This window comes from Pecten maximus, chromosome 10, assembly GCF_902652985.1.
Source record: "Pecten maximus chromosome 10, xPecMax1.1, whole genome shotgun sequence".
In the NCBI taxonomy this organism is placed as follows: domain Eukaryota; kingdom Metazoa; phylum Mollusca; class Bivalvia; order Pectinida; family Pectinidae; genus Pecten; species Pecten maximus.
This window is the reverse complement of record NC_047024.1, coordinates 18,011,128-18,025,475: the sequence shown is the minus strand read 5'-3', so window position 1 is coordinate 18,025,475 and position 14,348 is coordinate 18,011,128. Positions and strand designations below refer to the sequence as shown.

Sequence of the window (14,348 nt, the reverse complement as noted above, 5' to 3'; positions counted from 1 at the left end):
AACCCGGATACGAATCGAGGTTCAGACCAGCATTCAGTAAACGGCAAAATTCCAGATAACAAATAGTTTTGATCTTATATCAATGTTCAATATTCATAAATAGACATATCAGAGTTTGTCGAATTCATCACAGTGCCTTTTATTGTAAGTTTATTTGACACCCTAATAAATAATTTCGAGAGCTCCCCCACTAAAATTTATAGCAATGACCGACTTGATATCCCCGTCCTTCTCCTTTGAATCTCAATAAATAAACTATAACAGATCTTGACTCATCAGGTAGAATGGTCTTCACTCCTACCATGCAAAACCACGCTGTGTTTGCAGTATAAGCCATATAATTGATACATTATGATCCTAACTTTTTCACTATACATATTGAAATAGAGATGCTTATCACCTTAGTTTAATTATATTTTCTGGATTCTTTAATCATTTCTCTATTTGCTTTTTCCAATTCATTTAAATTCTTACCCAGGTTACCGTTTGTATCTCGAACGTTATATACTTGATTATGGAAATACTAAATCTATGATATATTATCTTATAACTTTAGCAATGATGAATATCATATGTGATGTGAACATATAACTGATGACGTCCTACGTCATTAATCGTCAATTACAATTGAAATTAATCAAACTAATTAATCGAACAAAAATTAAACTGAAATTTAATTACTTATTTTTTTTCTTAAAACATTTTTTGTCTTTTGTTTCCGTTTGCTTGTGTTATATTTTGGATCCTTTACTAGATGCATATTATTTCTTAATTGATCTATCACTACACTTACTAGCTAATTGTGAATCGATTTCAAGTATTGAAACAAACATGGCGATATCTATACTTACGGTATCAAATGTTAAGGTTTTAATCAAGACATTCTTCACAATTTTCATATTTAAAAGGAACGAAATCCCTTTTTATTCTTTCCATATTTGAAGTAACATATACATATAAGTGAAAAATACGTGTTGTTTTAATTTTGTTTTTAATTTTGTTTTTATTATTATTTATTTAGAAAATGCCGCATTAGCATCAAATGTTAAATATATTTTCATCCTTGGAATACAGTAATGACAACACGATTGATGTATGGTAATCATATTTGACTCCTAAAGAATGAAGTTTAAAGTTGACAAATGTGTTTTACACCTACAATAACATTGTAACAAACTTCGCTATTTTCTGGTGACGTATCTTCGATACAACATGCACGCCCTGCCTTTTTAGTTAAGTTGTAGTGCAGACAGTATAACTGACTGTTGCTGTATCGACTAATACCTTTTCACTAGTGATAACATATATCACTGGGTATAATCTACGTCGCATAAAAATGGTTTGTCTGGCTTCCGCTAAAATTCGGCCAATGCGAATAAGGAATTGTGTTGACAGAACCAGTGAGTATATCAACAATCATCGAACAAGTCTGATTACATATTGCATTCAGAAATATAACGATATGAAATAAGCTGTATGTTGTTCAACTCGAGTGAATATTTATTTCCTAGTTAAATTATTCTGCTATTTAAACACCCAATTTTCTAAAGAATTGGAGTAAACATAAAAAAACATTAGCAATATAGCAGGGAGTGATATTGCTAGACGATAAACCCCCATTCGAGCCCAAATATACACATACCAGTATGTTTGTTTTAGTCAGAACTAAGCCAATTTTTAACGGAAGTTAGACCAAACATTTTCGACCGGAGTAGATTGTATACAGTGGGATATTTATAGGCTCGGTAATACGCATGCAAGATAATGCCATAAATAAAGATTATATTGAGCGTCATGTCCGTGTTACCGGTGGTAACTACCTGTGGACAGCTGGATTGAGTTAACTAGTCAGAATACATACCTGTGTTATGAGATAAACGTCCTTCCCTTCAGTAAGTATACATATGATGTTTGTTCATTCATTTATTCATTCATTTTCTTTCCCGATGGCTCATTCGTTCGTTAATTAATTCATGGCGTTGTTCGTTTGTTCGTTCATAGTGTTTTTTTTTTTTTCATTTATTAAGACGTGAACTCAATATTTCTTCTTCCTGGTTGATACATTCGTTTCTTTACCAAACATGTTATATTAGTCTCACTTTTTCAGACTCATAATAGACAAGTGTTTATTTTATCAGTCACGTTTTACTTCCTGAATGTAAACAAATTCGTAACAGTGGTGAAGAGAGACTCTGAAATCTATTTTTTAGCTAAAATGCTAAAACATTGATTTGCGAGTCTCCCTTCCGCACATGACTCAGTGTGATGATACAAATGAATATATTACCTATTGCGATGGCAAACTAGCTATTTAACTTTATCATCTAATTTGTTTCAAATTCACTATGCTGATCTCGTGATTTAACTATTTACATACTGTATAAAACATTCATTGAATTTTATTTCAATTTGACATTAACATGTCTAGCTGACTTGGTAGTAACTATTTGTAAACACCATTTTATGTAAATTAATTTGATTTCTGAATCTGATTGTTTCAGAGTAAAATGGTTTGTTGGAGCCTGTACAACAAGGTAGAAAAGTCTATCGGTAACGGTTTTGCGAGGTATGGAGAGCTAGTCGGTACATACCCATGGACTGTTCTGACAGTGTCGGTACTTGTGTCTAGTTTACTGGGTATTGGATTGGTCAATCTAACGTTTGAATCAGACGTAGAGAAGGTCTATACACCCAGAGATAGCCAGGCGTCACAGGACAGAACTACAATACAAAATCTGTTTGATGACCAGTCTGGAGTGAATTTTTACCAACGAAGCCTTGTCGAGGCAAACCGGTACGGCAGTGTCATATTCAAAAGCAAAAACACGTCCAATCTTCTAACTGTTCCATACATACAAGAAATCAAATCGGTTTACGATAAAATAAGAGCCGGCGTTTTAGGCAATGGAAGGAACTATTCCCAGTTGTGTGCAATGAGAGGATCTAAGTGTGTTGTGGATGGTGATGTAATTTTCTCGGCAAACTTTGATCAGATGCTCCAAAATAACAATATAAGATATCCTATTGCCGGCAACGTTTCCTTGGAACCTTTGTTTGGAGATGTCAATGTTAATGCAGGGGTGTTAAGTTCAGCTAAATATATCAAAATTGCTTTCAACCTACGACAGGACAACAAGAAAAACCTGGAGGATTCCAAGTCATGGGAGAAAAAATTTATATCCTACATGAACAATCTCCAGTCAACCTCACTGGATATTTCCTATGCCCATTCGACATCCCTTGATGAAGAACTGACATCAAATATCAGTGGCGACATACTGTTTGTATCACTAACCTTCACACTCATGATCGTCTACGCTACCATGGTAACGATGACTTGTGACTGCTTACTCGACAGACAAAATCTAGGACGAGCTGGCGTTATTGCTACGGGACTCGGGATATTGGCTTCGTTTGGACTGGTCAGTGCTTGTGGAGTGGACTTCGTCGATATAGTAGGAGTGATGCCCTTTCTAATATTAGGTAAGGCCTTTTATGTGTATGCAATGTATGTCTGCCTGTTATATTTCCGAATCCTTTTTTAAAAACATTATTACTTAGTTTAATTATTTTTGTTAAAAGATTTTAAATAACATCTTTGTCAATACCTTAATCGAATTTCTTTTTCCATTATTGTGTTTTTTTACTGAATGTGATATGACGATTACACCAAGTACAGGCTTCTAAATGCTTTATAAGTTTTAGTAATTAGTAAGAGGACTTCAGTCTGATCTCCCTTATAGACGGCGGTTGTTTCACACTTTTAATGATTCAATTGGAAGTATAATGATTATACATACACGACTCTGGATATGGTCAAATTCTCAAAATATATGTATTCGGAAAACAGGAAACCAAATTTGCATCATAGCGATAAGTTTTGGTTCATATATTTAATACTTGTGATGTGCTGTATACTACATATTTTTGGTATGATGATGTGTTTATTGTCAAATATTTGGCATTTACAATTTACATTAACCCAATGGCCAGTTCTCGCCTTTGAAATACCCTGAATATTGTATTAATTTATTCTGTTGAAATGAAATTAACACCAAATAGCAATAACTGACGAAGTATCATCATCACTTTACCTAAAACTCCATTTGTTTTGTTTACAGGTATCGGAATAGACGACATGTTCATATTGTTGGCGGGTCTAGCCGAAGCCCCGTTACATGAAACACCTCCAAAACGTGTTGCTGAGACAATGCGCACTAGTGGAGTGGCAATAACAATAACATCACTTACTGACATCATAGCTTTTGGTGTTGGAGCGTCCTCTGTGTTCCCAGGAGTACGGAACTTTTGTATATACACAGGTAAGTAAGTTATTTATAAAGTGTATCTACTCTGATATTACTTTCATCTGTAGTTTCTGAAACGGGGTAATACCTATTTTCATCATCCATATTAGAAAAACAAATTCTAAAATGTGTTTTAGACTGTGTGTTACTTCACATTTATTTCAATGCATGGTTATCAATAAAGCTAATTTTAATATTTTGTAAGGCAAAATATCTAATTTCATACGTGCAATGATTGGCAAACAAAACATTGTACAAGTAGAAACTGCAATAAGTTCAATCATGATGTGGTATAATTTTTTTGCGCTAATACGCTGAAAGAAGATAACTATTATATGTTGATCATTTTATTGTTTGTTTAACTACACAGCCACAATTTTTAAAATCCAAAATGAGCAGAACAATGTATGTTTGTGTTTTTGTGTAATATATATATATAGATAATAGAAATTATTATATCAAAACAGAGACCCGCAGTATGATGTACAATATAATTGCAAGATTTTATGATTATCCGTTCGTTTTTCATTTTATTCAATTATTATCAAACGTAATGTATTATATCATTATAGGCTATTTTTTTGTATCTAACCATTGGGTGTTATATATATCTATACATTGTTATAGTGTGATTGGATGTTAAGTCATATTTCTAATATTTAAATATTCTTTTCAGGAATTGCGGTTCTATTCTGCTACCTCAACTTCGTGACATTCTTCATAGCCTGCATTGCGATCAATGAGAGACGAGTTTCCGCCAACAGACATTGCCTGTTATGCTGCAAAACAGTAGATATGAAGGACCAAATGACGACCGCTACCAAACTAAACCGGTTTTGCTGTGGTGGGACAGCCCCGACTTCTATATCACAGATGCAGAGCCTACTGGAACGTATACCTGGGTTAACGATTAATAAATTTATAACTCTTGTACCTGTCAAGATAGTGACTTTAATCTGTTTTGCGACTTATTTTGGAATTGCTATTTGGGGATCCACTCAATTCAAGCAGGGTCTCGATACGACAAATCTTGTGTCAGACGATTCTTATTATTTCACATATAACACTAGAAATCGACAACAGTTTGTTCAGCGAGTACCGGTTTCATTTGTTATTGATGGAGTTCTAGACTATACCAAACCCGCTACGGTACGTGAAATTGACAGCTTGATCGCAAGTGTTCAAAACGACAGAATTGTTGGTAACAATAATCTGGTTATCAGCTGGTTTAATAGTTATAGATTGTCTCCAAGTTATAACAATGCAAGCGAATCTACCTTTATTGCCAATTTAAAAACATTCTTGAATTCTTATGGTGAGTTTAAAAATGATATCAAGTTTGACAATGCAGGCACAAGAATACGCGCATCACGCATGTATGTGATCACCAACAATCTGGTTGATTCAACTGAACAGGGAGATTTCATGACACGTATGAGAAGTATAACAGAAGGTTCCTCATTAAATGTCATCGCTTACGCTCCAAGTTTCATATTCTATGAACAGTATGTTGCCATTCTTCCATCAACCCTTCAGACAGTTGGAATAGCAGTTGCGGTAATCTTTGTTGTAACTGCTTTGTTCATGCCTAGTCCACTTCTGATCATCTACGTCACTGTTTCCATGGTAATGATAATGACAGGAATTTTCGGCTTTATGTATTTTTGGGACCTAACTCTTAGCTCCATCACAATGATACATGTCATAATGAGTGTCGGGTTTTCGGTTGATTTCAGTGCACATATCTGTCATGCCTTTATGACAGTTGAAGGTCAAACTCGTGACGAGAAAGTTAAAAATGCCATTTTACGCTCGGGGGGACCAATATGGAATGGGGCGATCTCTTCAATCATAGGAATAATTATGCTTGTCTTCTCAAAATCATACATATTTCGGTCATTTTTCAAAGTCATGTTGCTTGTGATACTGTTTGGAATTGGTCATGCGCTGTTTTTCCTTCCTGTTTTGCTCTCACTGGTTGGACCAATGGAAAGCAAGAAAAGTGATGAAAATTCTGTATCTAACGATACCCGAATGGAAAGTCGTGCAGGACATGTTAATGGAAATTTTAAAAGCGAAAGGGAAGCGAATCATCCAGAGAAATATCTTTAAAGGTTTAAAATTAAAAAAAAAAAAAAAGAATGAAACGATATGACATAATATACATTATAGATAAAATGATAAACCGTGAGTTCTGTTAAAAATATTACAGCAAACTTCTATCGTACAGCATTGCTGTATATTCAAGGTTGCAAAATACCCAATCTCACATTACCTGCGACAATTTAGGTATTATAAATGAAACATAAAGGATCAAAAACAAATTCAGCATAATAGATATTTTTTTCTATATGTTTGATATATTAAACAAACAATGGGTTTTGCAACTTTTCTCTATAAATCTTACAAGATGATATGGATTTAATAATAGCCATGAGGAATTATATGTATATATTTTTGTGACTTTTTGTTAAAATTATAGATATATTGGCCTTTTGAGATGTATTCAACTAAATGAAAGTTGCGTCCAGTATAAAATACTGTCTATTCAAGCCGGTTTTTTTAAACTAAAAAGCAGGTTTGTTAATAATATGTTTGAATTGTGATATTTACTTATTTAATTAATCTATATATTGTGTGTTTATTCATTCATCTGGAAGTTTGAATTCTGGATTCCGACATTTTCCCCGGTACTGATGATGAAATATCCTACCCACAATCCAATAATCCTATCAACCATCTATTGTATAGGTAGATAAGGATCTGCTATACGGAAAATATCCACATATGTCAATCAACCGCGAGATCGTCTATTTATTGCTTGGACGTTATTACTACATCAGGAAATTTCCATTTGACATCCCAGGTATATGCGACCTGTATTAGTAGATTTTTTGCCCTTTTGGTGGGACTTTGGGATCCCCAACCCAAAGAGAGATTTATAAGGAAAAGAGGGATTTCATTGTCTTTTCCCCAAGTGAATAATCTTCTTTTTTATCTGATATATGTAATATTTACGATACATAAATACAAGGTATTGCAGATTCGACATGATTAGTTCCTCAACGTTACGTTTATTGTATCGATGACGTGTCTGGGGAACCCCAATTTCATCCCTAGGGGTAGATGAGGAAATCCCTTACACTGTAGGAAAAATGGTGTTTCCTGCATGAATACCCAAAAATAAAATCACCTTTGTCAAGAGTAATTTGTTTAAAAATATCAACTTGTGTTTTTTGAGTATTGAAATGATAGCATTTCATTCTTTTTATTTTGTTTAGAAACAATAGCTGTGTTTATTGATTCATGCCAGATAATACCATTGTTTAATAGAAAATATATAAGTAACTTCGTCTTCGTTTTACGTGTTTAATAGAGCTCGCTTGCATTAATGTAATTTTGTTGCATTTTGCTTATTTTGTTAGATTTTAATTTATTTATATCTTATTATATATATTCACTTTGACATTGTAATACATCCGTTTTACAAATCAATAAAAATGGGAAAAAAACCTCTAGTTTCGTTTTGTTTTGCCATTTTATACAAGAGAAACAAATGATATAAGGTATCGCGTATAATGTACTCCTTCCTATCTACGAATGTGGAAGTAATTTGACAGATTTATAACAATGATCAACTTCATTTCATTTTTAAAACTGAATTCCGAATGCTACAAGACAAAAACAAAAACAAACAAGAAACCACACACACACACTCACACACACACAAAAAGACAACATCAACAAACAAAAAAACCAACAACAACAACGAAACAGAAGAAAACAAAACAAAAAATCCAACTAAAAACAAAAAACTCATTGTATTGATACTAAATACATATTGTTTGTTAAAGGACTAAAGCGCGGTGGAACACCGGAATAAATAATAGAAAGAAAATGGTAATTTTACAAGCTATTTTGAGATACAAGTAAATTTTATTTGTTCAAATAATTATGTCTAATTTAAGATGCGACAGTGCCGCCAAAGAGTAATTATGATCAATTTAAACCAATAGTAGTATATTTAATATTTAAAACAAATGCTTAAAGATATAACCATTCTACAAAAAACTCTCACTTCCGATTTGATTTGATGTTTTATTTCAAGTGAAAAAAATAATTCATTGCATCCCGAAGAAACTCTATCGTGTCGCGTTCATTGGATACGAGACCATCTGTGCATAGGTGTATATGTTTTGATATATCGAGTACAAAACATACATATTCTCGTTGTGGAATAACTGGCTGTGATATTATCTAACAGTGCGTTTTGAACACAACAGCAAACAATGTCAAGCCTTTAAAAACTCATTAATTAACGTTTTATAATACAATGATATTAGGCTTATTAAGTATGGCTCCTGTGTCACACACTCAATATGCATTTACAGAAATAAAAACTTAAATAAATATTAAAATAGCAGATCCGGCCGTTAAAATGTAAGCAAGTATGTACGTCCATTTGTATAGCTTAAATAACATCAATTCGTTAAGGTTGTAACACAAATTTGCATCTTTTGATTATAACATTTTAATAATCAAATGTTCTTGATCTCGTTAACTGTTGTTGGTGTCAATACTATGGTTATTCAATTTACAAACAAGGCTGAAATGAAATGTAAATTTGAAAAAAAAATACAGAAGGAAAAATACAAAAGAGAAAAGAACGGATACAACAAATATCCACAAACAAGAAATCCACATCTAAACAACATAACAATAAAAAATAACTATTATACAGGGAAAACAAACCTATGTGGGATTCGAACTGGGGGTAATTACATAGTTTTATTCCGTAGGTACAATTTGGTTTTGTGACAGACAGTGTATAGGCTGATGGTTTAACATATTTGACCTTTGAAGAACCTCATAAGGGAAAAAACAGTATTGTATTTGTAATCATTGACAAGTCCACTTTATTTTTGTATCTACTGTAAATCACTTATATTTCGCGAGGGATTTATTTTCGCGTTAATTCGCGAGGAGAGTCAAACGCGAATTCAAATCCCTCGCGAATATTTGTATAAGAATGACAGGAATACTAAGTGGCGTCCATTTTGAATCTACCGTAATCTTTAGTTGGTGAGCAAACATCGCCGTTAAAGTAATGATAGTGATAGATTATATATTTATATATCAGTGTGTTTTTATATCACAAAACACCAAAATTTCACACACAAAAAAACCCACTGGACACTGATATTGTGGTTGAACTCGGACTTAATTAACTTCTAGACGACGTTTTACATGTAGTTAATTTAAGTACAATAGGTACGGTCCCGAGGATTCCGGATGGTCACCCGGAATACGTCGTACTTTATTACCAACGCTGTTGTAATTAAGTTATGTAAGGTTACATGTATAAATAGCACTTCACATCGCTTGATTCTCGAAAAATTATTTACCATAACAAAGTTGAAATCAAACAAATTATTTATTTAATTCAAACATGCAGAGCAAATAATCGCCTGGAGTATAAATCATTCGCAATAGACTGTCCCGAGAACTGTTCACCGGCATCACTGTATACACACGTACGTTAATTACAATGTACGTTAACTCACAACCTATTGTAGTCACGTCATCTTCCAGGCATTCTTAATGACCCGTGGGTTTTGTTCAATGTCTGACACCGCCTTTGTAAGCCATTTAGCATGTATACAGGTACGATAAATACAATTCAGTATGTCCAGACACCGATATCACATGATCGAATCACATGACTCTCATAAACAAAATGGCTACCAACATGGAAAAATCGCCGATCTGTAACGTCATTCGCGAATTTAAAGTCATTATATGAGATCAGAATTCGCGAAATTATGTATTCGCGAATAAGTCAAATTAGGTGAGTTCGCGAAATTAAGTACTCGCGAAATATAAGTGATTTACAGTATATTCTGCCGGGACATGACCTTCAAAGTGAAAGGAATTTAGTGCTATCATGCCATATTTTGGGAGTTTGCTTAATCATTATTGTTGTAGAAATAATGTTTGTATCAGTTTCAGTGAATCTGTGAAATTTGTTTTGAATTTGGCATGCTACTGTTATATACATCTTGCATTAAAAACTAAAATGAACTAAGCCATGGAACTTGTAATAGGACACAAGTTTGAATTCAATTTATCAATCATCACTAGCACTCCTGTTTATGCAAAGCGATCAATGCGGGATTAAGATAATCTGACTGTCCCGTATTACCATGCAACAACATGCTAAACTAATTCCGATAAATACAACCACCACATACAAATCAGACAGGGATCAACTAAACACATTTATAAAGGCGTAATCGGGCAGCACCAAAGCAGGCATTGTCTGTACCATAACAATACTGGGCTATTATTGTTATTAATCTTTAGTAGGTTACATTGTATTAGTAGTACGTTTTGTGCTTTTAATCATCATTCTTCTATTTATTTATCATCTTTCTATTTATCACCTTTTCATTTGTAATGTTTTTTTTTGTTCTATCTGTTTGTTTATTTATTTATTTTGTTGGAGGGGGGGGGGGGGGGGGGGGGGGGTGTTTTTGTTCTTTTGATATACTTTCAATGTTGAGTATAGAAAAATTCGTGGTATTGAGAAGTAAAAGCAGACATGAACTCATCAAATAGTAAACAAAAACAACTAAATACATAACTATCTATGCTTTCTTCTTATCTTAACATTATTCATATTTCTATAGATCGTAATTAATCTGTTAAAGACATCTAATAAAACAATGATCTATTTTAATATCTGTGCCTGTGTGATTCGTAGTTATATAACAGTTATACAACATTTGTTTATTTCTAAATGTTATTTAGCTCTACAGTTGTGTTTTACTGCTAGCTACTCTTTAGATTTGAATTTCAAGACAAACAGCCTTTGATGGTAAGTTTGACCCCCAAACTGAAAATAGAAACTGAAGAAATGCCCCCAGCATCATCCCTTCGACACCCTTGCACTCTTTCTCTTTCTTTTCCCGCATGTTATATATTTGACATTTATTAATTTTACCAGTACCGCTAAAAAGTTTTTCTATAAACGAAGGAAATTTACATAAGTACTGTGTGTTTGTTTCTGAATACTTTAATTTTTTTTTTGCATAATGTACTATTGAATGTTATAACAGTAAAATTTAGTTAAACCAAACTGAAAAAAAAATCTTTTATTATCTTTCGTTTTGGAAGATTTCTTTTGATTTTTTTAGTTCGCTACTTTCCAAATGTTTATTACAATATCAGGGATACATTGAGTGCATCTCATACTATTACAATACATATGGCCAAAAGATGATTCATGATAGCGTTATTCCGAAAATCTTCACTTTAAAGCTGAAAAATAGGTCCATATTACATGAAGAAGAATCACAAAACAAATTTACCCAGTATACATGCATGCGTAGCAAATAACACAGTGAAGTAAATTATATCAAATAATTTATTGTAACGATAACTTAATTATACTTATTATTTATTTATATATATATATATTTCTGATATGGAAAAGACTATATTGCAGGTAAACATGGGATTTTTTTTTTTTTTTTTTTTTTGCATCTAGACAAGCAAACTACACCAAAAAAATCGCTCCGAGATCAATATATCTATAAAAACAACCGGTCCAAATGGGAGACACGCCCAATTTTTTTATCTTCCTGCTTCTGCGGTCCATTATTTGATTCAAAACTGAAAGTATAAAAAAAAAACAGGATCAGACGTGCTATCGTCGAGTTTATACCTTTATGTCACATTTTTATTGAGTTGTTTTTTGTCAGAGAAAAGGCAGTTTGAGTAACAAATAGGGATTGTTTTGTGTAGGGCAAATACCCAGGAAGTAGCGATAACGCTTGTTGATAGCGACTCTATTTCATTGAACAAGTGCCACACTGTCTACAAAGATATCATTGACAATCCTCTGTCACGACTTGCATGGATGTTTAAAATAGATATATTGGTCATCAAATCATAGCTGCCTCTCCCTTCTTGCCGGTTTAAAAAGAACATGTTTATAATCATTCATACTGAATATAATGCATCTATATGAATTAATTTTGTTTTCAATCAATGATTTATTTGTTTATTTTGTATATTTTATCAGATTGCTGGTAATTGTTAATACTACAAATAAAACTACTTCAAAACATTTCTCACATTTATTTTATTTTGCTTTTACCTGTTTAAATGTTTTTTTTCAATATAATCATTTTCGAATTTATATTTATTTTTGTTGCACAAACTACACTTGTATATTAACCAAATGATAAACTTCTTTGTGAGCTTTTCACTGAATACACCATTAAATTATTGAGTTAACAAAAATGTTACGTAAATATCTCACTGCTTATCAATGACATTATACTCATCTCTAAACAATACATATGCATTGTCCGTGATTACAGCATAAAATAATACTTTGATAAGAAAAACAGTAAAGTATCGTTACAGAAGGTGATTGTATAATAAGTAGTGGCGGTTTGGTGGTTATGGTGCTTCTCTAAAATGAAAACCAAGTTTCTAAGCTTCATAAAATATTGGCAACAGCAAAAATGATTTGTCCTACATCTTCCATAAAAGTAATGGGCATAGCGGGGTTTTAAATTCTCTCAAGTCTGTTTTAAAACCCTTCCTTTCATTCCATGTCAATCACAATAAAATTTGAAAATTCTAAACTGAGGAGAAGACTCATTTATATATGAGTAACTAACAATTAAATCTAAATTGTATACAATTACTGTATCCACTCACCTACTTGACATTTTCTACATTAACTCTCAATTCTAACCTTAGCTAGTGTTCCTAATGTTGAGCTTTCCTTAAAAAAGGTAAACCGCAATTATGTTTCTGTATGAAAAACAAAGAAGATTACAAAACAATAATCAATATGCGAGTGTCACAGCTATGTACCTTAAGGGACACATCTCTTTCTTAAAATAGTTTACAGATATGCATGTTAAGTTATTTTAGGCTAGGATAAATATAATGACGATGGATCCCTTGGAATTTAATACAGCAACAATATTTATGATGACATCTGCTTCATATCGACGACCTTAGTAATCAAATAATGATTACCCTTTCCTTACGTGTTCTAAATCATCATTCGACAATAACCAGACAAGAATGTATATCTACATATAAATACATGTTTACCCATCAGTAAAACAAAATGCTTATAAACGTAACAATACATTATTAAAAAATCACTCAAAACATATCTTAGCAGTTATACTTTCTTTATAATATCTCTGTTTGCCTCTAAGCCTGCTCTGGGGTATTATATATTGTGTTGGTTTTTTTATTTTTGTCTCTTTTGTCTTGACTTTGTCCTGGTATTTTGAGGCTATCAAAATTTTACTTTCCAAGATTTCGTTTGATTTTTTCGATCTATTTACTCTGTAACTATTTGATATTATAACTCTTAGCCGTGAAATACAAAGGCAATAAGGACGCATGTTGTTATCGACATACATTGGGACAAATATTTGTCACATGGCGACGAATTCATTAAAAAAAAAGGTACATATTTGAATCTTAAAGTGGTGAATGGTTATTAGATAAGGTAAATCAAAAGCATATATCGTAAACTTGTCTTTTTTATCGAAACATCATCAAAAGATCAAAAAGATCTCGGCCAAGTATTTTAAGATTTATAGGTCGAACATATCCACTTGATCTGCAATCGTAATACCGCTTCATTAAATTACAATTGACTAAGACGTTCCTCTGAAAGCTGTCGCTTGTAAATATACTTCTGAGAACTTTAAAGTAGTCTCCGGTGTTCTAATAGTTATATTGAATCATAAATATATCTAAACTGAGGAGAAAGCTATTGTAAATCCTCGAACGCTGTCCATGAAAACACTTTAAATGCTCGCAACCATGGATAGGCTTTTTTATTAAGGATTATAAATATTGATATATGTTAACCTTTTTCAATATCTGTCTTCTAAGAACGGTACCTCCTGTTTCGTATGAGACTGAATTATATACCACAATCTCTATGTAATTGATCAAAAACCATGGAACGAAAGCAATCATTCAAGTAATTTTCCA

General features: G+C 32.6%; 1 protein-coding gene across 1 annotated transcript; it reads left to right on the top strand.

Annotated features, from left to right (window-relative positions):
- The first annotated feature begins 1,787 nt into the window (after window positions 1–1,787).
- LOC117336320 (patched domain-containing protein 3-like) lies at window positions 1,788–7,819 on the top strand. Its single transcript, XM_033896811.1, has 4 exons — window positions 1,788–1,892; window positions 2,502–3,483; window positions 4,122–4,322; window positions 4,984–7,819. Exons 2-4 carry the CDS (start codon window positions 2,508–2,510, stop codon window positions 6,417–6,419), a joined length of 2,613 nt encoding a protein of 870 aa, XP_033752702.1. The 5' UTR covers window positions 1,788–1,892; window positions 2,502–2,507; the 3' UTR covers window positions 6,420–7,819.
- The last annotated feature ends 6,529 nt before the right edge of the window (window positions 7,820–14,348 follow it).

What these genes read in the sequence shown, in the direction of transcription:
- LOC117336320 (XM_033896811.1), top strand. Translation starts at nt 2,508, where the DNA reads ATGGTTTGTTGGAGCCTGTACAACAAGGTAGAAAAGTCTATCGGTAAC. An exon ending in GATGCCCTTTCTAATATTAG is followed by an intron (nt 3,484 to 4,121) that starts GTAAGGCCTTTT and finishes TTTTGTTTACAG; the next exon opens with GTATCGGAATAGACGACATG. An exon ending in GAACTTTTGTATATACACAG is followed by an intron (nt 4,323 to 4,983) that starts GTAAGTAAGTTA and finishes TATTCTTTTCAG; the next exon opens with GAATTGCGGTTCTATTCTGC.